The sequence below is a fragment of the Accipiter gentilis genome, chromosome 8, assembly GCF_929443795.1.
Source record: "Accipiter gentilis chromosome 8, bAccGen1.1, whole genome shotgun sequence".
Classification (NCBI taxonomy): domain Eukaryota; kingdom Metazoa; phylum Chordata; class Aves; order Accipitriformes; family Accipitridae; genus Astur; species Astur gentilis.
The window spans coordinates 27,486,025-27,509,446 of record NC_064887.1 but is presented as its reverse complement, the minus strand read 5'-3'; the positions used below and the strand labels follow the sequence as shown (position 1 = coordinate 27,509,446).

Sequence of the window (23,422 nt, the reverse complement as noted above, 5' to 3'; positions counted from 1 at the left end):
TACTTTCTCAAAGTTCTTAAGCTTGCTCTACAGTTTTTCCCTTTTCCTACAGAATCTAAACTTTCATTGAAAAATATTTTTTTCAATGTAGATACTGTGGCAAAAAAAAATGATATACAATGCCTGCTGCTATATCATTCTCTGTTCCAATTTCAAAGCACTTCAAAACAGGATTAAGATGTGTTCTCTTTTTTAACTATGTTGACGTCTCTAACTCTGAGTGAAAAATCTCAATAGATTCTGAGAGGACTGTCTTCAAACTTTTTTCTTTATTTTAAGATGATAGCAAATAAATAAAAAATTGTAAAATAGTGGTGGAAAGAAATAGGCTTTGTGACATTTCCCAACTATACAAAAATTACTAAAAATGAGTAGAATATTTATCAGTTTCATTCTTTATGGATGAAACATTCTGCTACCCAATGTAAACAGAAAGAATCTGTTTCACAATGAGTTAAAATGAATCAAAACTTACACATAGGCCGGTATATGGTTCAAAATATTAGATACAGTAGTAAGGGCACAAAAGTAGTGATGCCACATATTTAATAGCTAGCTTAGGCTATGCAGAACACCAGCAATATTTTTAACATTATGTGGGTCAACTGTATAAGTGAACTGCTGTTGTACAAAGGGGACGCAGCTGTACTGGGTTTGTGTGGCAAGGTTTTGGTAGTGTGGGGGGCTGCAGAGCTGTCTTCTGTGAGAAGATGCCAGAAGCTTCCCCTGTGTTCGAGAGAGCCCATACCAGCCAGCTCTAAGATGGACCCGCCACTGGCCAAGGCCAAGCCCATCAGCAACAGTGGTAACGCCTCTGTGATAACAGATTTAAGAAGGGGGAAAAAAAGTTGCTGTGGCACAGAAACTGCAGCTGGAGAGAGGAGTGAGAACATGTGAGAGAAACAGCCCTGCAGACCCCAGGTCAGTGAAGAAGGAGGGGGAGGAGATGCTCCAGGCACCGGAGCGAAGATTCCCCTGCAGCCCCTGGTGAAGACCATGGTGAGGCAGGCTGTCCCCCGCAGCCCAGGGAGGTCCACGGTGGAGAAGATCTCCACCTGCAGCCTGGGGAGGACCCCACACTGGAGCAGGTGGATGTGCCTGAAAGAGGCCGTGAGCTCGTGGGAAGCCCACACTGGAGCAGGCTCCTGGCAGGACCTGTGGCCCCATGGAAACCGGAGCCCACACTGGAGAAGTGTTTCTGGCAGGACTTGTGACCCTGCAGGAGACTCACACTGGAGCAATGTGCTCCTGAAGGACTGGATGCCATGGAAAGGACTTACGCTGGAGCAGTTCATGAAGAACTGCAGCCCGTGTAATACTGTTTATATTTCCATAGAATTATTATTATGTTTACTTACAACTGGGCCAGGTGGGCCTTGTGGGCCTTCCCCTCCTTTCAGACCAGCTGGACCCTAAAAAATTAAAAAAAAAAAAAAAGCTTATTTCTTACACTGGAAAGTTCAAGAGTATTTTTACAACACATTTAATAGGAAGAATGTAAAAATCCAAAACCAAAAAACTGAATAAATTCCTTTTTGCTTATATAGCCAACGATATTCAACAATGTTGGATGCTTGATGCCTGTTCTCCTATTGCATTCATTTTTAAGCACAGTAGAAGGTTCCATGAAATAAAATACTTAATCCATTGTTTCTTGCATTTAGAAACATCATGACAATTGTTCTAGTGCTTGTATCATACCTGTGCACCTGGAAGGCCTCTCTCTCCAGGGAAACCACGAAGACCTGCTGGTCCATCTTTCCCAGGAATGCCTTGAGGGCCTGGGTCACCCTTGGAAACACATTACGTTTTGATTAAAAAAAAAATGTTTAAAATGCTTATGTTAGTTATTAAATGAGTGATGAAAATGAAATACCAGATCCCAGTTATAGTAACGACAAAAAAGATTACGCCCCCACCTATTCAACCACTAATTCTTTTAATATTTTCAGTACAATAGTCTATCAATATGGTTAAATTTATAACAAGCTTTGACAAAATACAGTATTAGTTATAGAATATAAATAGTGAAAAACACAGCAAGCCATAAAAATATGTTTAAAGATACATTCATTGAAAATTTACAATGCCCATTTCAAATGGAAAGTTGAACAGAATTACATAGTAACTAGATAAGGAATATTTTTCTTGTGCCCCAATGGTGGCCAAAAAGTAAGCAAAGAGTTAAATTTGGTCAGTGAAATTCTGCCTTGTAGCCAGTACTACACATCCTACTGTAAATGCCAATGTAAAATTTTCCACTTTAGTGTGAACATGTCATTACTATGTATTTCCATAGTGAATGTGTGGTATATGCAAAGTGGTTTTTTTTTATTTTTTATTATAAAAATACTAATTATTGGCTCACGAGAATTCTCATTATTTCAATGGAAGCAGACACAGCTCTAAAATTGGAATATTTCAGTCTTCAAAATCCTTCTAGGTGAAACATGCCAATTTTGATTTTACATTGTATGTTGTGATTTTATCCTGCATGTTCTGCCTGATGATTTGAAATGTGAGACTGTCAGCAATTTATCTGTCCCCTCCAATTTGTTCCCCAAAGCCACATCATACCTTAGCACCTTCTTTTCCTGCAGCACCTGGGAGGCCTTGTTCACCTGGTGGACCAGGAGGACCTGGATGACCTCTTTCACCAATTGGGCCAGTCTCACCAGTAGGACCCTGAGCACAAAAATAAAACTTCAGTCATCTCAAGGTATTTAATGTCTTGGGGGGGGAGGAACAACAGATTCTTAATATTCAGCTGTTACGAACAGCTGTTACAAAACAATATTACCGTAAGTTAGCATACATTCCTCACCTTCCCTCCAGGCACAGCTGACTTACAAAATATCTTTGTCCTATAAAATAAATCTTGCATTGCATTCTGCCTGCAGACATGTCTGTACAGCTTTCAAAGAGTGAAATCCTGACCTTGCTCCTTAAGCGATGAAACTTTAAAACACAGTGTGTATCCACGTATGGGAGGAGATTACAAAAAGGACATGGGAGGGAAATCCATGTACTAAGCTTGTCTTGAAACACTTTCTGTACTGTTGCTTTTCCGAATAATATGAAATGGAAGGTAGAAAAGTTGAAAGATATCTCCTCAGATTCATTAGCAGAGAATTTTCACTGAGGGAATTATCTAAAAAATGCTCATGCAATACAAATGCTCTATTTTGTTGCAAATAAGTAAGAGTAGACAGTTAATCTCTTCATAATCTAAAAGTGACTGAAATTTGGCCTCTGACAAGAAAGTCACATGTTCTTTCTAAACTACTTCATGGTAGAGAACTCTGCCTTCTTGACTTCTGTAAACCACCAACTTTATAATCACATGAAGAAAGCACACAAAAAAGGAAGTGGAAAGGTAACTCCAACATTTGCATATTTTGTGGAATCACTGATGAATACTAAGGTACACGTTTCTAAAATTGTTATGCATAATTTGTTACAAAAGTTAATATAACTATCAGTATAGTCCTTTTAATACAACAAAAGCAACTGCCTCAGCCATAATGTGACCATTAAACATTGGTCTTATGAAGTTAAGCATGAAATTAAATGATGTACCTGAGGGCCAACAACACCACCAGGACCAGGAGGACCAGTTTTTCCTTGAAAACCCTGTGAAATAATTATAGAATACTGTGTTACCGAGGTCAAGATATAGAAGAGAAGAATTAATATCTGTGCTGAAGAGGAGAAAAAGAAATTCCATGTCACACATTCCTTCTCTTCAGGAAATAAAAATGAGGTATTCTTTTTTCCTCTGTAAACTTAAAAGTGAAATACTGATTAATCTTTCTTATCTCTATCAGTTCCAATCTCTCCGAGGTGGTACAGCAGTAAAAATTCCAGTAAATTTTACAGATCTCTCTAGGTGAACTTGATTAGGTGAATCTGAATGTGTAAATGATGCAGCTAAAAGACAGCTGAAAATACATTTTTACATATATACATTATGAATCATAATGCCAGACATATAAATGCTTTTTAAAGAAAGACACAGATGGTGGATTAAGTTGGAGGAGCATTGAAGATAAGGAGGAGGTTAGACAGAAAGAAAATGAAAAGAAACAGAGATCCAGTGAAGATGAATGTTTTCTAGAGATGGTAAAAAAGGCAGCATGAGTGCCACAAAAAGAATGAAGTTAATAAGAAATTGATATGATGACAAAAACTGGGAAGCAGAGACTAGAATGGAAATGGTTTGGGGACAGTTTTTCAGAACGCTGGCAAATTTTACAGAATTTTCATTTTCTAATCAGTAGCCCCAGAATTCTGTCCAAAATTAGCCAATAAGCTGAATGAAAACCTCACTTAATAGTAGCACTGTTTAATGTATCTTTGAAATGTGCTAAATTGTTTCTTTCAAATATTGGAAGTGTGTTGCTGTATAGTTAGGAGAGGGCGTTCACTGCTGCATCACAGGTAGGATTCCACATAGTATCCCCTGCCTAACAGCCTCTGTCTGCCTCCTACTCTGCTCACCTGTGTAACAACAAAGGTGTCATCTGGCCCACATTTCTTCCAAACATTGGGCCCTGCTCAGCATTCCTCTGGGCACAGTCTCACTGACAGTTGCCCCATTCCATCAGACACGGTTTAAGCTTTTTTTTACCTTCCTCAACCTGATTCTCTTCTTGCTGCCAGCCAGACGTTATCATGGTTCAGTTTGGCGCATAACTGTTTACGCACTCTCTCTCAGACCTCTGAAATGATCCACATTAAAAAAAAATACAAAAGTACCCCTTTGCTCTAGTGACTGAAAATCAGAACTGCTACAGATGGAATCATTCATGGGCCCCTTCCTTTACACAGTCAAAGCTTCTTCAGAAGACTGTTGTAAGGAAAGACAAAGGAATGTTGAGTATTACCCATTTACTGAAAGTACTTTGAGAAGACCTGCTATTCCCAGGTTTGCAGAATACATTGATGCTTTGCAGTATATTCAATGATTCTTGATGCTAATGATGATTTTACTCTGCTTTCTCTCTTATGTCACCAGTTTATCTATTCCTACAGATTCAGATTTGTAAAAGAAGCAATAAGCAAAGAAGATTTCAGCAGCAAATACCCAAGATCACCTGAACATCCCATGGCTTCATCTACAATATTTAGTACTAAAAAATTTACGCTAATGTCTCATGTGTGTGTGTTTAAGTGCCTAATTAGTCTCCATTTTTTTTTTGTTTTCTGTGAAATACAATTTATAAAACAGAGTTTACTGTAGTAAGAAGGTCCTTGATTAATTCTAATAGATGAAACAGTTAGTGTATTTCTATTTTATCCTTTCACAGGCATGAAACACCAAATTCTTGCATAACCAGACAATCTAACAATCTCTGCAGGTGATGCCTCCTGCCAATCTGAGATTGATATCACTGAATGTATTGGGTCTGGCTGACATGGAGTTAATTCTCCCCATAGGAGCCCTCATAGCGCTGTGCTCTGCATCAGTAGCTAGAAAGGTGTTGATAACACACCAGTGTTTTGGCTACTGCTGAGCAGTGCTGGCACAGCATCAAGGCTGTCTCTCCAACATGTTTGCCCTCCCCCCAATGGCAGCCTGGGGCAGGGCAAGATCTTGGGAGGGGACATAATCGGGACAGCTGACCTAAACTAACCAAACAGATATTCCATACCATATGACGTCAGCTCAGATATAAAAGCTAAGTAAAGGGAGACGGAAGGGGGGCATTTTTGTCTTCCGGAGCAACCACTACGCGTACTGAAGCCCTGCTTCCCGGGAAGTGGCCAGACATCGCCTGCTGATGGGAAGTAGAGAATAACATAATTTGTTTTTCTTTGCTTTCACTTTATTAAACTGTCCTTATCTTGACCCATGAGCCTTTTGTTATATTTTCTCGCCCCCTGTCCAGCTGAGGAAGGGGAGTGATAGAGCGGCTCTGGTAGGCACCTGGCATCCAGCCAGGGTCAACCCACCACACTGAAATTGATAACCACTTCTAAAGAGCTTAATACTGGTTTTCAGTACCTAGTTTATTCCTACATTTATATTCCAAATTATTTATCATGATATTACTGTTCCCATGTATAGAATTCCAGCAAACAATGGCAGTTCTTCAAAGTGCGTATGGCTTACTGGGCGAAAAAGCTGTAGTTTTTCTCCACTAATACTTAACTCAGTTGCTGTCAACATATGCTTATTATTCCATAAGCAAGCTCCAGAGTGCAATCTGGGAATCTGGCTCTAATTTGTTAAGCTTGAGTATGTCTCTTAGCCTAATTCCCTAATTGCTGCAATGCCCACAAGCGCGACTGAACTAATGAGATATATGCCTAAATAAAAAAGAATTCTTAAGACTCTGATTTACTAGTGAGTGCAATGAAAGTTTTCTGATTTATAAATTTTTAAAAAATCTGAAATGGAAATGTTCATCAGATAAAAAGTCAACAAGTCTACTTTTTGCTTTTAAAAAAATCCATTTTTCTACAAAATCATATGCATGAGAACTCATGAGGGAAAAATATTTTAAAAACAGTTCTGGCCCAAGTATACATATACACAGGGCAGAAAACAATGCTAATGAAAAGCTGTATTTGCTCCTAAGTTACTCAAGTTTTATATCAGTCTAACCCTACCAAACCCAACGGAGATACAAAATTAGGGAACCATAGTATTGATTGAACCCAGAGGGACCTGGTCCAAACATCACACAGTAGCAGTGTCCATAGTTTCATTGTATTTTGCATCTTTCATTTCTAGTCATGAGTGAAATCAAGAAATCATAGAATCATGGAATGGTTGAGGTTAGAAGGGGCCTCTGGAGGTTATTTGGTCCAACTGCCCTGCTCAAGCAGGGCCACTGAGACATGGTTGCCCAGGAGTATGCCCAGATGGCTTTTGAATATCTCCAAGGATGGAGGCTCTGCAACCTTTCTGGGTAACCTGTTCCAGCGCTTGGTCACCCTCACAGTGAAAAAGTGTTTCTTTGTATTGGGTTTGTGTGGCAAGGTTTGGGTGTGTGTGGGGGGTGTTACAGGGGTGGCTTCTGTGAGAAGCTGCTGGAAGCTTCCCCATGTCTGACAGAGCCAATGCCAGCCGGCTCTAAGGCAGACCCGCCACTGGCCAAGGCTGAGCCCATCAGCGATAGTGGCAACGCCTCTGTGATGACATATTTATGAAAGAAAAAAAGTTGCAGGGCACAAGGAAACAGCAGCCAGAGAGGGGAGTGAGAACATGTAACAGGAACAACCCTGCAGACCCCCAGGTCAGTGAAGAAGGAGGGGGAGGAGATGCTCCAGGCACTGGAGCAGAGATTCCCCTGCAGCCCGTGGGGAAGACCCTGGTGAGGCAGGCTGTCCCCCTGCAGCCCAGGGAGGTCCACGGTGGAGCAGATATCCACCTGCAGCCCGTGGGAAGCCCGCACTGGTGCAGGCTCCTGGCAGGACCTGTGGCCCTGTGGAGAGAGGAGCCCACACTGGAGCAGGTTTTATGGCAGGACTTGTGACCCTGTGGGGGACCCACGCTGGAGCAGTTTGTGAAGAACTGCAGCCCGTGGGAAGCAACCCTGTTGGAGAAGTTCGTGGAGGACTCTCTCCCCTGGGAGGGACCCCACACTGGAGCAGGGGAAGAGTGTGATGAGTCCTCCCCCTGAGGAGGATGAAGTGGCAGAGACAACGTGGGATGAACTGACCGTAACCCCATTCCCCATCCCCTGTGCCACTGAAGGGGGTAGGTAGAGAATCTGGGAGTGAAGCTGTGCCCGGGAAGAAGGGAGGGGTGGAGGGAAGGTGTTTTGAGATTTGGTTTTATTTCTCATTACCCTACTTTGGTTGATTGGCAATAAATTAAGGTAGTTTTCCCCAAGTTGAGTCTGTTTTGCCTGTGATGGTAATTGGTTGAGTGATCTCTCCCTGTCCTTATCTCAACCCACAAGCCCTTTGTTATATTTTCTCTCCCCTGTCCAGTGGGGGGTTAGGGGCGGAGTGATAGAACGGCTTTGGTGAGCACCTGGCATCCAGCCAGGGTCAACCCACCACACTCATGTTCAGATGGAACCTCCTGTGTTTCAGTTCATGCCCACTGCCTCTTGTCCTCTCACTGGGCACCACTGAAAAGAGCCTGGCTCCATCTTCTTTACACCTTTCAGGTATTTATATACTTTGATAAGATTTGACCTAGGCCTTCTCTTCTCTAGGCTAAACAGTCCCAGCTCAATCAGTCTTTACTCATAGGAGAGATGCTCTGGTCCCTTTATCATCTTAGTGGCCCTTTGCTGGCCCCTCGCCAGCAGCTCTCTGTCTCTTGTACTGAGGAGCCCAGAACTGGACACAATACTCCTGGTCTCACCAGGGCTGAACAGAAGGGAAAGATCACCCTACTTGCAGCCCAGGATACTATTAGCATTCTTCACCGTAATGGCACATTACTGGCTCATGTTCAAATAAATAAGAATAAAGGGAAAATAGTATCTGTGCTTTTTCTTATCACACTAAAGAACAATTTTGAGCTTCCTGCATTTTAAACAATGATTCAAATTCATTTTTATGGTACACAAGACTAGTCTTTGCATCATTGCAAAGCAAAAGAACAAAGTAGTAGTCAATAATGTTTCTCTCACACACAAAAAAGCCACTACCGTTGCAAAGAATTACAATGCTACAGTACTAGCAGAAGAAAATACAGTTTTTCAGAATGATGTGTTACTCCAAGCTCTGTGCTAACCCTTCTAGTAGTAAAAGTGACTCAGCAGTCACTAACAGATTTCCAGTGAAGTTGGACCCCAAAACACATTCTACATACTGAGAAAATTTCTCTCCAAATTAATTTATGGCTTTCTCTAGCTCTGAAAAATCTGAGTAGAGAATTTTATTTTATTTCAGTGTGTCCTGGTTTCAGCTGGAATAGACTTAATTTTCTTCCTAGTAGCTGGTACAGTGCTGTGTTTTGGATTTAGTATGAGTATAAGGTTGGTAGCCCACTGACATTTTAGTTGTTGCTAGGTAGTGCTTATCCTAAGTCAAGGATTTTTCAGTTTCCCATGCTCTACCAGTGAGGAGGTGCACAAAAAGCTGGGAGGGAGCACAGCCAGTACAGCTGACCTGAACTAGCTAAATGGATATTCCATAACACAGAACATCATGCTTGGGATATAAACTGGGGGAGTTGTCTGGGAGGGGGGGGGCACGGATCACTGCTCAGAGACTGGCTGGGCATCAGTCAGTGGGTGGTGAGCAGTTGCATTGTGATCACTTGTCCTTCCTGGGTTTTATTTCTTTCTTTTTTTTTGTTATCTTCCTTTTCATTATTATTATTATTATTATTATTATTGTTGTTGTTGTTGTTGTTATTCTATTTCAATTATTAAACTGTTCTTATCTCAACCTGTGGGGTTTACTTTTTTTTCCTGATTTCTCCTCCCCATTCCACCAGCACTGGGGAGGAGTGAGCGAGCGGCTGCAGGGTGCTTAGTCACCAGCTGGGGTTGAACCACGATACAGTGGGATATGAGTAAGGTTTTGGCACTACAGAAGTAGAGGTTTTTTAAATAATTCCATTAAAACTGTTACATGTTAATTTCTTCATTTTGCTCCCACAATTAACTCACTGTGATTCCTGGGAGGATTACATAGGATATAGTTTCAAAATTTAAAGGTTTTTTTCACAGGTTGAATCATTCCTGATCCTACTTTCCAAAGGTGTTGGCTTTTGAGTTTCCTAGCGGCTTACCATTAATAAGACATTTTATTGTTATCTATGTTACATGGCATTCAGTGAGAAAAGAACCATAGAGTAATTGTGTGACAAATCTTTATCAAAATTGAGATCTGAGTATTAATTTCTGTTACTTCTATTGACTATTTAAGCTCATTGTGATGTTACTAACCAGGCATAGCAAAGAATAACCTCACTCTTGTAGCATGGAAACAAAACAAAGCTTTCTCATGCCTACCCTACCAACCATAAGAAAACTACAGTTATATAACCTCTTCATCCCAGCCTCTTCCCCTTTTCTCTGTTGTCTCTATTTCTTTAGTTTTGATCACACAATCATGACCTTTGGAGGTTTACAACACTAACATAATAGAGTACATTTACTTACAGTCTCACCCCGCTGTCCTGGGTGCCCAGGCAAGCCATCTTTTCCAGGTGGCCCCTGAAATTGTAAAATACATAAATCAAAACATTTCTTAGCCATCCTTAGTTCTGGAAAAAGGTGTGCCGTTAGCTGTAATAATCTCTGATCTCTTTGTTTTTTCTAGACCAGTATTCAGTACAGCTTAAATGCTCCTATATCAGCTAACTATGATTATAATAATACATTTTCCTTGGGTCCTCCCTGGTGTGCATTAGCAATTGCTTGGAGAGTGACTGTTAGATTGTTAAGTGCATGCATGTTCAAAATGGATTTCTGTAAATTCAGAAATCATTGAAAGTCCCTATACTTACCTTCCATTTTTCTTTGCTTAATGACTCAGTTAACACAAAACTAAACATTACAGGAGTACTTGATGAAATTTCAGGTTTTGGCATTGGAAACAAAAATAACAAACACATGGGTGAAAAAAATCACAGGTGGTTTGATGCTTTTGTACTTCCTCCACATGAGCAGAAACACACTGGAAGACCAGTATAACTAGTTCAGGCTGCAGTTCAAATGTGCTATTTCTTCTATACATTTCTGCTATTAATGAGTGTCTCTTTCCTCTGAATTTTTTCCTCAATGAATCAATTGTTAAAGGAAAATATACACCAGCAAAATAATATTTTGCCTAAACTCAGTCTGTCACTGGACATTGCAATGAGCATACTATAAAATTTGCAGTTTAGTATATTATGCTGAATGTCATATGAGCTGCAGAAATGATCATTTCGAACATGTGAGCTCTTGTCTTAGCCTTGAAGCTCAATAAGCATATTTGTAATCCATCCCTTAAATAAATCTTTAAATATTTTTTTCAGAAACGCTTTATGAAAAATAACATTCCTGTTGTTGCACATACTTAATTAAAAAGATACTTACTGGAGGTCCCTTTGGTCCAGGGAATCCAACAGGTCCCTGAGGCCCTTGTGGTCCCTAGTATAAAGGCAACCAAACAAGTAAAATTTTACTCTAACTGCCATGACACTGGACTGAAAAGTTTGTTTCAATTATAAAATATATGACCTTCAGTTATAAAATATATGAACTCTGTAGATAATGTCTGCTTATAAGTATAAAGCCTCAGCTCCACTGCCATAAATATTGGTAGTAACAATTCACATGCATAGACATTGGAGGGGATTTCCTGAAAGCAATACTGCCTGTGTCGGAATGCAGTGAGAAAAAAGAAAAACTATTTATATAAAGTATATCTGTGTCTGACCCCTGAAACTGTGCATAATATAGTAGTAATTAACCGTGAGTAAGAAACATTGTTTTCTATGTTGCATAAAACATAGTAATTAATTAATAGTCTGGTGGTCTTTTTAATTTTCAGTCCAACGTTCATCTTTGGTAGTTCTTACACTGACAATATTTCAAGCCAGTACAACAGTACAAACTTCCAAACAGACTAAGTTTTCCAGAGTTACCAGGGACGCAATACAACATTCTTGCTATCATGTAAAATAGTTGAGATAGCTGTAAGAAACCCCATCATGCACGAACATTTTATTTATATAGCTCTGTATATACACACATATATGGAGTGAGAAAATTTTCATGCAGCACGGTTTTACAAATTTAGTTAGACGATCATGTGAGTTAGTGCATTGTGTATGTACATGTACAAATATATACATATACATGTGTACATATATGTATGTCCACATGCATCTGTACACATAGATATTTACACAAAGTACTAGCTTACATGACTGTTTCTAAAGTTGTCACCAAATAAAACAGGGGCCAGCTTTTAAAATTTATTGCTGAAATGCTGACTATGTCAGCTTATTAAAAGAATTTGTCCTGTTTAGTTTTTAGTGTGCTAAGTCAAAGAGTAGCAACCTGAAAAACCTTATTTATTCTACATGGTCCCATAGCAGAGCCACATACCCTAGTCATATAGCGCAAGACGTTATCCTATTCTACTTGGTATATGATGTGTAGTATTGCTGAGACATCAGCTGTCAAAATACGTTAGAAATGTTGGTTTGATGTGAAAGACTTGAAGCAGGAGGCCATATCTCCCAAGTTACGCTACCCCTTTGCTCCTCTGATAAAGTACCAACTGCTTCCAAGTTCCATAAGCCTCATTCAATAGAGCCCAGGCTCACTTCCAGAGCATGGCTGCCTCCTGCAGTACGCAAAGCAGTCTGCAAAGGTAGCTGTGGGAGAGGATCCCTTGTGCACAGCCCGGGAGAATATGCCCTTTAGTGACTCTTATTCCAGAGTAGACCTTGGTTATACTGCAATACTAAATCTGAGTCAACTAAGAAGTGCTAGGCAAAGGAAGAAATCTTTGTGATCTTACTGCACTATCTGTCATTTTTATTTTCTTTTCCAAAACAGGTGTGAGGTTATTTCTGAAACCTCCATAACACACGAGTATGTTCCATATAAGGATTTAGGTTTTTTTTAATTCTGCTGTCTCTGTCAACAAATGACCTTTCCTCATTTGCTTCCGGGTATAACATAAAGCATAAAGTCTCCAAAAAAATGGAGGAGTTTTACAGAGGAAAACTATTAAAATTGACTCAGCTACTGTACAAAATATATGAAAGAAATTGGTCCCTCTCAGGAAATGGGTTATAAGAGCACAACTCAAAGTTTTACTGTTATTTGCACCTTCTTTCTCATAAATCCCCACCGTACTTTGATCCTCATGTCTTGAGGCTTTTTAAGGAAAGAAGATTTTCATTTTTTTTTATTCACAATATGGCTTGCAGATTTCAAGGCACTGGACTGATGGATTGTGAGAAAAAGCACTAGAATACTAACAGCATGTTATCAAAATTACATTTTCTTTTTGTCATTAAATTTCATTTTAACAGTAGCTACACAGGACAGATTATTTAATGTTTGCATGTCTGGTACCTGAAAATTTCTCAACGGAGTAGAAATGACAGTTTTATTTTTTGACTGACATTCACCCCTGTTGGGAAGCAAATAGATACCTCACACTTATATTACACAAGTAATATGAGATGTGGTGCTCTGCGATTCTTCATTTCTTTGCTCTAATCAATTTCTCTCCAGGGATGCCTTCATCTTGGATTGATCTGCTCATTGTTTTCAGCTCCCCACAGCTTCTCTTCCTCATAACCTCTTGGACCTGCCAGCAAACTCCTCCTTCATGAGGCTCTGCTATTCAACTTTTGGGAGTCTGCCTCTGATGTTCCTCCTCGGTGTAAGACAACCTACAGTTCCTTTCTTGGGCTATGCCTAGTTCTTTACATCCAACATCCTAGTTGACTCATTCCTCTCTTGAATCCCAGCTTCCTGCCCCTGTGTCTCTCTTACTTGCCATGTCATTCCTGTTTCACTCAAACTTTCCACTTATTCCTGCTGTCCATGTTCCACTTAGTACATTGTCTTTTGCTTGATATCAAGGTACTTTCAACTTCTTACTGCAGCCATCCTTGGAGTGCTGCCTTCCATATGTACTGGCTACAGTCTAGTCCTCCAGTCCTCAACTTTCCTTCTGTTCTATCCTACCTCTCCTTACTGCAAGAACCGCTATCCTGCTCCACTAACCAGTCTCTTGGAAAGTTAAGTAATATTCTGCTTCAGGAATGAAAGAGCTAAAATGAAGTGTATGAAAGGTTTTTAGTAAAGTAAAAATTTTGTTTCCAGTGTACTTGATATTAATTTTTTTGGCATATGCTTTAATGACTTTCAGTCAAAAGGAAAGGAAGCCTTTTCTTAAGCAGAAAAAATGCCACATTAGGTATGCAGGTATGTGCATTCCTTTACATGTTTATAGCAGACAGATGGTTATTAATACGGCACTTGCAACTGCTAAGGATAAAGCAAACAAAATTAACCTTAATTGCTTTCTGCACAAACTGAAAATTTGAGATTTCTAGAACACACTCATGATATGCTCTTGTTATTAGCTTTATGGATGTCCTTATCTCCAGTAATCAACTCAATCAAACCATGTGGTCTGATCCTATGGCCTTTTTCTTTTACAGTTTGCTTAGTCATTCCAGCAAAACCAGTTTGCTGTTGTTCTGCCAGGATTGTTACACCAAGTGTGCATGTACTCAGGAAGGAAATAGTGTAACAAAGCAACATTATGGAGCAGGGGAAAATGCACAAGGAGCTCCCTCCTGAAGAGTAAGACTTCTGGAGATCACTGGGATTTGGGGGGCGTGGGTACTGGGAAATGATTTATAGATTCTCTACATGAAAAAGGTTTGCAGTTTAATGAAATATGACTACAAAAGAAAAGTTTCCTAAGCTTTGCAAAAAATACTTTGGCAGAGAGCATGTCTGCTTAAACTGAGCTGGTTTTCAAGTGCTGCTATTACAAATCTGATTTATTAATATTGTTTTTCTATATACTGCTGTGTAATGGACTGAATGTATATTGGATTTGTGTATTGATTGGTAAGATAATAGCAAGCAGAAAATTTTATTTTAGCAAGCACAATAGGATTTCTCAATCATGCAGAAAGTAGGTTGAAGGGATTTCTTAGCTGATCAGAATGAAAAAAATCAGCTGCTTCAACAAAGAAGCTTCTGAAGGTGACTTGAGTGATTTGCAAATCCAATAAACAAGCAGTAAGCTGCAGTAAATGGGGAATTCTTAAGAGCATAAGCTGGTAACTACAACTGTAATTTACACGGTAATTTACATGGATATATACAAAGTGCATGGATATAATACAAAGTGTGTATGTATTCTTTGTGCTCTTTATGTACAGAACTGAGCTACAGATCGGAGAAGCTTTCAGCAAACTTCAGCTACTCCATTCACAACTTTGTGAAAAGCATCACTGGAATTGAGGTTTTGTTCATTCTGGTTACTCTGGACAAAGAAGGGCAAAAACATGAGAGGGAGAACTAAAAATAAAACAACCCTCCCACCCTCAAATCACACTCCTACATAGTGGGAAAAACAACATTACATAAATAGCATTCACATACCCTTTCACCTGGTGGGCCAGGAGGACCATCATTGCCTGCAGTACCCTAGAAAGGGAAGACAACAAGTTCAAAGATTAGACCTCTATTTTATTTAAAAGAAACAGCCTGCAGCCAATCTACACAGCATGCTTGACAATTACCTTTGGACCTGGTTTGCCAGTGGGACCTCTGGGACCTCTTGAGCCTCTTGGACCCTGTCAATTTAACACAGATGCACTTGATGATAATTATTGGATACTATAATAAAACTGAATAATTCTTCACAGTGTAGTGGAGGTAATTAATCTAGGAAAGCCTCTAAATTGCAAAGCAAAAGTACATACTGTTGGTCCTCGCTGTCCTCTGGGGCCTGGTTTGCCATGTAATCCCTGTAGAGAAAAGTTCACAGAAATCATCTTAGCAGACACTGTATTTGTGAGATAAAGTTTTTTTACTGAACTGGAGGCAGAACACAACCCCCTTAAGTTTAAATGTTATTTTATCTTTACGTATCTACTTTGCATTTCAATTTACAGAATCATGGTCCTTGATAAAATTGATTATCTTTCTGAGTTCTGAGTTCTAGCTAAATGCACTAAATTTGCCTCAGAGTCAGATTCTGTCATAGGCATTAGAAGATCTTAAACTACGTTAAAATAGTAGTGAAGAAGTTGCACAACAAGCAGAGTCCCTCTGCAGTAGTTTAAAGGACTTGGCATCTTTTCCAATGTAGTAATAGTCTTGAAGAAAAAGGCCCCAGGTTCCTATGGACAGTTCCACAGGTTAATAGAGAAAAGAAAGGGCAAGCCTCTCTTTTTTTTAATAACAGAAATAGGGACTGTAGTACCTACCAGGATTCTGCACACTTGCACAGAGTTACAGAACTTGCCAGAATACTAGCCCTTAATTTTTTGCTTCAATATATCTCCTAATCATACTCAACAGATTTCTTTCCTTAGACTCTGCATTAGTATTGCATTCTAATACAAAGAAGCTTAAAATTCAAGAGAGTAGAAAAAGAAACCCGATGACTGGTACTTTCTAATCTCTGAGGTAAACACAACAGCAAGATATCAGCAGAGATTTTTTAGCGTAAGGCTTGCTTTCATTGGAAACCAATTAAATGCACACACCTGTTTTCTTGAGGGTTTTCTTGTGTCTTTTTTTTAAATGTTGATTTTATTTCACTTATCAAAAAAAATTATGTGTTGTTCTTAAAATGCTACACAGCTTGTGAACTTCTCAGGGACAATGACTGTCTTTCCGAGTACCAGTATGCGACGTAGCATAAAACACAATTATATCCCTTTAGGCAAGATTAATAATAATACCTGATTCACATTACAAAACCAGCAGCTATTGTCTCATTGACGATCAGCATAATACTTAAGTATACATGCAGTTTGATGGTATTAATTATGTGTTTAGTACTCTAGCTGAATTGAAAGCTTTATGAAGGCCTAATAATGGATCAATATAATTAGATTTTCCTAATTTTAAGTCTGCTTTTCAATGTTATCATTTTGCTTGTTTTTTTAATCTGACATCTTTATTAGCAGTCATGTCTCATTTTTCCCAACAAGGATGAACTGAACGTTGTTTTATTGCTTGTGTCTGTCCATAACATCGTACTTTATCTTAGCTAAAATAATACAAGAACAATTTAAACCATACATAAGCAACACAAATGCAATTGGATTTCATATATTTAATCTTAAAATCATGAATTTCTGCTTGTTTTCATGCTGCAAATTAAAATGGATTCTTAAGAACGATATACATTACTTCAGTTTGACTTTACATTGCTATCATCTATGAATTCAGACTCATGCTCTTAATTGTATCATCTTTCTAACAACATGTTCTGCTATGTTCAACTGAGCTTTAGAGACAACAGCACAGTGACCTTCTTTCTAACCTATATTTCATTTTTATAGTTTGAAGAATATGCATAACAGATTTTCCCTCACCTCCTTCAAGTAAACAAAGCAGCAAAACCTGTCATTTTACATCTATTTTTTAATGTATGTAATAGTACATGTTCTTCATCTTGTCTGGTATATTTTGCATTTTCAAAGCTCAGCCTATAAAAAAGCTTGTGGCAAATCAGAATACTTATGAAATACAAGTTGAATTTCCTTGAGGGTAAATTGCATGGTAGCAGGGTAATTCATAGGATACAGGAAAATAGTCCTTGCCAACTCACTCAGCTATACTGTCAAAAAATATGCTTCATCAAAGGTGGTTTCTTTTCTCTTTTTCAAATATATAATTATGTTAGCATACGCAGTGAAAAAGTGTCGAAGTTCCTGTATATTAGATTAATACCTTAAAGAATGAGAACTAGTGTCTCAGTATGCCCTGTTTTACATAACTGTAGAGGCTCATCTTAAGTGTGAAAAGCCAGTTTTTATAGTTCTTTAGATAGTAGCTTGTATCCTTAGGTTTCAGTGACTTCCCATAGCACTGAGTTCCACAACTTAATTAAGTGTCATGCAAGCATGAATTATCATACCCTTGCACCTTTCTCTCCATTGGCACCTGGAAATCCTGGGAAACCAGTTGATCCCTATGTAAGAAATCAATGCAAATATCAGAGGATATCAATAGCAAAACAGTAGGGTAGCCAACATTTAATTTAGATGTAAAGCACATCTCCAAAGTCATGTACATTGTACACATCAAACTTGCATGCATGACAGCTCTGATGAATAGCTGTAAATTAACTTACCATAATTCCTGAAGTCCAGAACGCATTAAAAAAATCAATGTATAGAATGGACATTATTTGTCATTTTATTAAAGTATTCATTAAATCTGCACCATTTTGAAAAGTAGGAAAGAAATTATCAGTAACAGCCCAGTAGAAACAACTGTTTCGTAATGAAGAGGAACAAACAAGGCCTTGTTACCACACAGTATAATAATTCTTTTACAAAATAACTTCATTCAAAATAATTGTAAGGTATTGCCACATCTGAACAGTGTTGTGGTCCTCTACTTACTTTACTGAGCTGTAAATTACTTCAGGTGCTTTATTCACTGTAAGCTGACCACTGGCCAGTTTAATTTAACTGATACATGCAATTTGTACATGTGCTTATATGATAATCTCATAAGCAGAATTTATGAGGAGATTATCTGACTTGAAACCACTTCCAGGCAACATTCCTTTCTCCTTTTTTCTCCCCTTTCCTTCTGCTAACTGCCCAGTCTAATCTGAACAGTACTATTTTCTTTATTTCTGGTATATAGGTCCAGAGGGACAGCAGACTTGTTACCTGTGAAGGTGTTAATTTGTCATAAGGGACTTGGGGTCAAAGAGGTGACAGACTTGATAAAATATACTTTTAAGTGACTGGAGATGAAAATCAAAGCAGTGTTTGGTTTGGTCAGCCAATAAAACTACTGGCAAGACTCCCTACTGTGATAATGCATCTATACCTGTGCAGCTTGCTATTAGTATTTTAGTGGCAAATAAAAAGCATATAACAAAACTTAAAATAGAATTTCTTCGTGCTCTTTTTTGAAAAGTCAATAAGTATTTTTTCCTTTTTTTGTCTTGTTCTGACTTATGTTTTCCCTTTAATGATTCTTGTCTTACACAATCATTCCAATTATCCATTAATGACTTAGGGGCAGTGTAAGTTCACTGACACTGATTCTAATGAAACGCTGACTGATATTCACTGGTGGGAGAAAAGTAAGAGATTTTCTTTTCTTTCTTCCTTTGTTCCTTTCTTTTTTAATTCCTTGTAAATTCTTCCCCAGTTATAACTTAAAATGTGAAAAAAACTGAAAATTCTACTCTTCGAAGCCTGAGCATGTTCTTCATAATTAAAAGGCCAGAGGAAAAAACAATCTCTAATGATTGGGTATTAATAGGCATGACTTGGTTGCAAGTATCTTGTATATTTGGTACTTTTTGCAATTGTGTTAATCAAGAGGGACTGAACAGGATTAAAAAACATCATAAAAATTATCAGATAATGGCAGTACTCTAAGAACAATTCTTAGAAGAAAAATAATGAAAAGCAAGTGAGCAACAACAAAAAGAATGCTGTGAACCTTCCTGACAATAGTGGCAAAAGATTTCTTATTTGCTTTACACAGCTAATACGTTTTTCTGCTGCTTCTTTTTTTCTCCCTCCCTTGTGTTAATTTGAACTGGTCTGTGAATTCAAAACAAGTCTATAGTGAGTTAATGTATTGTAGCTGTCATTACTCTTTCTTGGAAGTTTAAGCAGCAAATTAGAAGGGCAAACAGTGAATGCAGCTGGAGAACTATTTTCAATTTTAATGTGATAAAAATTTAATGTAATGAAATTCTTGATCAAGTCTGCTGAAAAAAGAATCAACTTTTATTTGAAGTGTTACATCATTTTTGTTCTTAGAACTGAATAATGTAAGACCTCTTTGATCTTAGACTTTTCAAAAGACAGTTCTAAAGGAGAACAAAAAGAGAGACTGAAATCTCAGACATATGCGTTAAGAAACGGAAGCAAAACCCCATGTCTCTCAAGGTGAATAGTTTTCATGCATACTTTCCATAGAAGGTTTTGATATTTTTCACTAACACAGAGTGTTCAATGAATAAGCATTCTTCGGATAGTTCATTCACTTGACTGAAAAGGGCCAAAGTACAGGCCAGAGTCAGAAAAACACTTTGCTTAGGCAGCCAGGAAGCTGTATTTCTTCCAAAAAAAGCATAATTTCAAATTTGAAAATAAAAATAGATCTCAAAGTAGAGCAAAGTTGAGGATTTTACTGCAGGTTGATTGTTCATTTGTGTAGAAGGGGTAAGGGATTCTTTTACTCGTGAAATTTCCCTAGATGACTCATCTTTGAGACAGTCTGAAGATGCAATGTCTCCCTAATGGCCTCCTCTACACTGGGAAATGTCTGTAAAATTATTTTTCTTTCTTGCTAATCTCAGAAAAGAGAACTTGCAATTAATTTAGTGTGCCTATTTCCTAAAGCTGTGTTAGGATGGCCTTTTTAAAAATATGTTTCATAAGAATATTTTGAAAACATTACCCTTCACTTAAACCGGAAGCCACCTATATGGTTTTCTTTGCAATCAAAACATAAATGATAGCTGAAGGATAGATGTAGGCACATAAATCAACTAAGGGTTGGGTTTTGTCAGGTTTGTCTTAACAGAAGCAAAAGGAAAACATGATGAAAATTGTAAATTATATGTTTCAAAGAAATATGGCTTATTCTATGGAAGAAGCAGTAACGACACAAATTGAATCCTTGTACCACATGAAAATTCCCATCACTATCAGCGTCCATTTAGCGGTCAATATAGTGCTCATTGTCTTTCAAGGGTATCAGCAGTTCCTTTGTTTTCAAATGGCAGTCTGCTGCTTGCACAAAAACACAACTCATGAGAGGATGGCAAAGGTTTGAGGGCAGTATAGTTAAGAATAGGAAAGATAGTGCTCCTTAAAGAGCCTGCCTTAGGGAATCCAACGTTTTTAAAGATTTTACTTCAGAACATGATTGTCAAGAAAGAAAAAGTGAAAAATGGACCTTGCTTTGATGCCCACACCCTGCTTCCCCAAACACACTAATAAAATAACTGCCATTGCGACTAATGTCAAAGCACAAGATATACAGCTCATTTACAGCTCACCTTTGGGCCTTGTCTTCCTGGATATCCTGGCAATCCAGGTACACCAAGCTTACCCTGCAATAAGAAGGCAGTGTTAAATTTTATTTTATCCTCCTTAGTGGTTCAGTAAACTTTTTCCCACAACTTAGTGATGATACTTCATGGAATATAATATTCAATTAAATCAATTTCTCATTTTTACTATTAATCACCAGTGGGCTTAGTTCCCCAAACTTGAATAAAAATCCAACTCCAATGAATGAGTTCAGCAAAGCCATTACCTCAGTGTCTTCTTTTTTTCCCCATGAAGTGCTGTGTACTGATATGGGGCTGAGGTCATTAAACTATTAATATTCTCTAAGAAATCAGGGTGTTAATGGGTTTAAGTGAGAAGAAATAGTTTCTAATTTACACTGTGTGTTGGCTGCTTTGTTTTCCACAGATTTTTCATTGACAGGCACTTGAAGAATCAATTATTTTCTTGAAGAGTTCTAAACTGTTTGAGACTATGATACATCATACCCCACTGACTATTTGCTGACAACAGTTTTGTCAACAAATATTACCAATTTGCTATGTTAAGAAAGGACAACAGGGTGAACAGTCTGATCAACACTGACATTAACCACTCCTAGAAAATAAATACAGTACCCTATGCCATTGAGTTGGACTCTTCAGACCTCTAGAGGATGAGTGATGGTTTCAAAGGCAAGGGAAAGCAGTTTCAGTTTTTGAAAGATGAGAACTCTGGGGAAGAATTTGTGTACTTGCCTATGTTCCAGTCTATCACATTTTGGAGAAGATCTCAATGAAAAAGGTATGATTATACAATATAATATGGTACTCTGCAGTAAACTTAGATAATGAAAAAGAGGAAGGAGAGACCCATATGGGAAAGGAAATCTGCCAAAATAAACATGTCTATTCGTAAAAAATGCAGCACATGATCAAGGATGTTGTGTATTATCATATTCATGTAAGTGCATGTGACTGGCTGAGACATTACTAAAGAAGAATTCTTCGATTTATGAAAATAATTATAATGCTGCCAGTTATGTGCCACACTGAAACAAGCTGCATGCATTACAATGATTGAAATGTTTTGCAGCATGACAGTGCATCAAATTCTTGCCAAATTCAGTGAAAGTTTTGTCCCTGATTTTATGATTAAGCAAGCCCAGTTGCCTATGTTTCGAGGGTGGATTCAGGTGGTGTTTTGATTATAAGCTCTTTTCTGATATGTTCCTCAATTGTTTTGGCACCATACTTGGCGTTTCCTTTACTGAGCAAATCCAGGGCTAGACCTACTTAGGAAAGAGAGTTTTCTTATCACAAGATCAGGTGGATGTAGAGAATAAGAGACTACTCTGGTACTTTCATTACTATGGAAGCATAGTACCTTTGCATTAAATAAGTCATAGGAATGACAAAGGAATAGGACATTGATAACTGGTCTTACAGACACTTGCCTAATATTGTGGGGAGATCTAAGAGTTCACAAAGATTATTCTGGTCTTTGCACTAAAATAAACACCACAGGAGCAACATCATAGAATTCTTCACTGACCCACTCCGTTCTGGCCTTGACTTTCAACAGGTAAGAAAAGCTATAAAAATTTGTAGAAAAGGGAAAACTTTGGGTCTAAAATTCCAAGCCCAGCTAACAGTGTTATCAACACCAATAATTTTTTCAAATATCTTCTGATATTTAGGGCTTCAGATTCTGGACCTGTGAGGCTGTGAAAGTCCCATATATGTCATAGTGAAGAAGAAATGCTTGAAAACATGAACCTATATTCACATTGAGCAATGTGAATAAAAATTAGAAATAACTCAAATTCATATTTAAAAAATAACAACTATAAAACAAAGTTTGTTTTGGCTTGGTTTGGTTCACTTTGTTTTTTTACTTAGGTTGTAAAGACTTGAGAAAGGTGGACTACTTTGTAGATGTCCTCTGTCAATTAATTGTTCTGCAGTTGTCATGATAACAATATAAATTTTTGTAAGATCCCTAATATTCTTACATTTTTGTCAGGTCAGCGATACTGAAAACAACCATTGCCATGAAACATACAGTTCTTTCTGGAGAATACAAATATATTGTGGGTGAAGATTATATGACCCTTATTATACCAGATTTTTTTGCTGATCTAGTTAAAACTGAGCACACTGGCTTTCTGGTGTGAACTCAGCTTGCATTCATGTAAGACAATAGTTTTGAGTTTCTTTTTTTATATGTTCTTTGATTCATGACCTAATGAATCAATTCAATGATCTAATAGCTGGTATCTTGCAAAATTGTAGAGACCATTAATTCATAAATAATTCCCAATAGTGATGTAAACCTGAGAATAAACCTTTTTTGTAATGAATGAACTGGTTTTGGATATATAATTTTCTAAGAGTTTATGAATGACATTATGCTCAAATTTCAACCCTAACATCTTTCTGAAGTTCTACTAATGATGTACTTGCAAAAAGTAGCAACTTTTGATGAAAAGAGAGTTTGTTCCCAAAATGAATACATTTTTTCTTCCTGGCAAAACTCTTAGCTGTGAACCTTGTCACCTTTTTAGTAGTACCACATACTTATTAAGAATTCAATGTATATTTTGAAGACTGTATATAGATAAAAAGAAAGAATAATTAATCATGCTGTCAGATGGGATGTTGCTGGAAAATACTGTTCCTATTTCAAAGACAGTGAAACTGAAAAAGAAATATAAAATGTACCTTCTGTCCTATTCTTTTCAAGGCAGAACTA

General features: G+C 37.9%; 1 protein-coding gene across 6 annotated transcripts in view; it reads right to left on the bottom strand.

The window, feature by feature from the left end:
- COL11A1 (collagen type XI alpha 1 chain) overlaps positions 1 to 23,422 on the bottom strand; it is a 164,285-nt gene that overhangs the window by 51,407 nt on the left and 89,456 nt on the right. For all 6 annotated transcript variants that reach the window (XM_049807754.1, XM_049807759.1, XM_049807755.1 and 3 more), the window contains 11 exons: positions 20,677 to 20,730; positions 17,551 to 17,604; positions 15,380 to 15,424; positions 15,197 to 15,250; positions 15,057 to 15,101; positions 11,001 to 11,054; positions 10,080 to 10,133; positions 3,580 to 3,633; positions 2,578 to 2,685; positions 1,702 to 1,791; positions 1,359 to 1,412 (listed from right to left, as the gene is read on the bottom strand). In XM_049807754.1, coding sequence (XP_049663711.1) covers positions 1,359 to 1,412; positions 1,702 to 1,791; positions 2,578 to 2,685; positions 3,580 to 3,633; positions 10,080 to 10,133; positions 11,001 to 11,054; positions 15,057 to 15,101; positions 15,197 to 15,250; positions 15,380 to 15,424; positions 17,551 to 17,604; positions 20,677 to 20,730 — 666 coding nt within the window. The remainder of the gene's footprint in view (positions 1 to 1,358; positions 1,413 to 1,701; positions 1,792 to 2,577; positions 2,686 to 3,579; positions 3,634 to 10,079; positions 10,134 to 11,000; positions 11,055 to 15,056; positions 15,102 to 15,196; positions 15,251 to 15,379; positions 15,425 to 17,550; positions 17,605 to 20,676; positions 20,731 to 23,422) is intronic.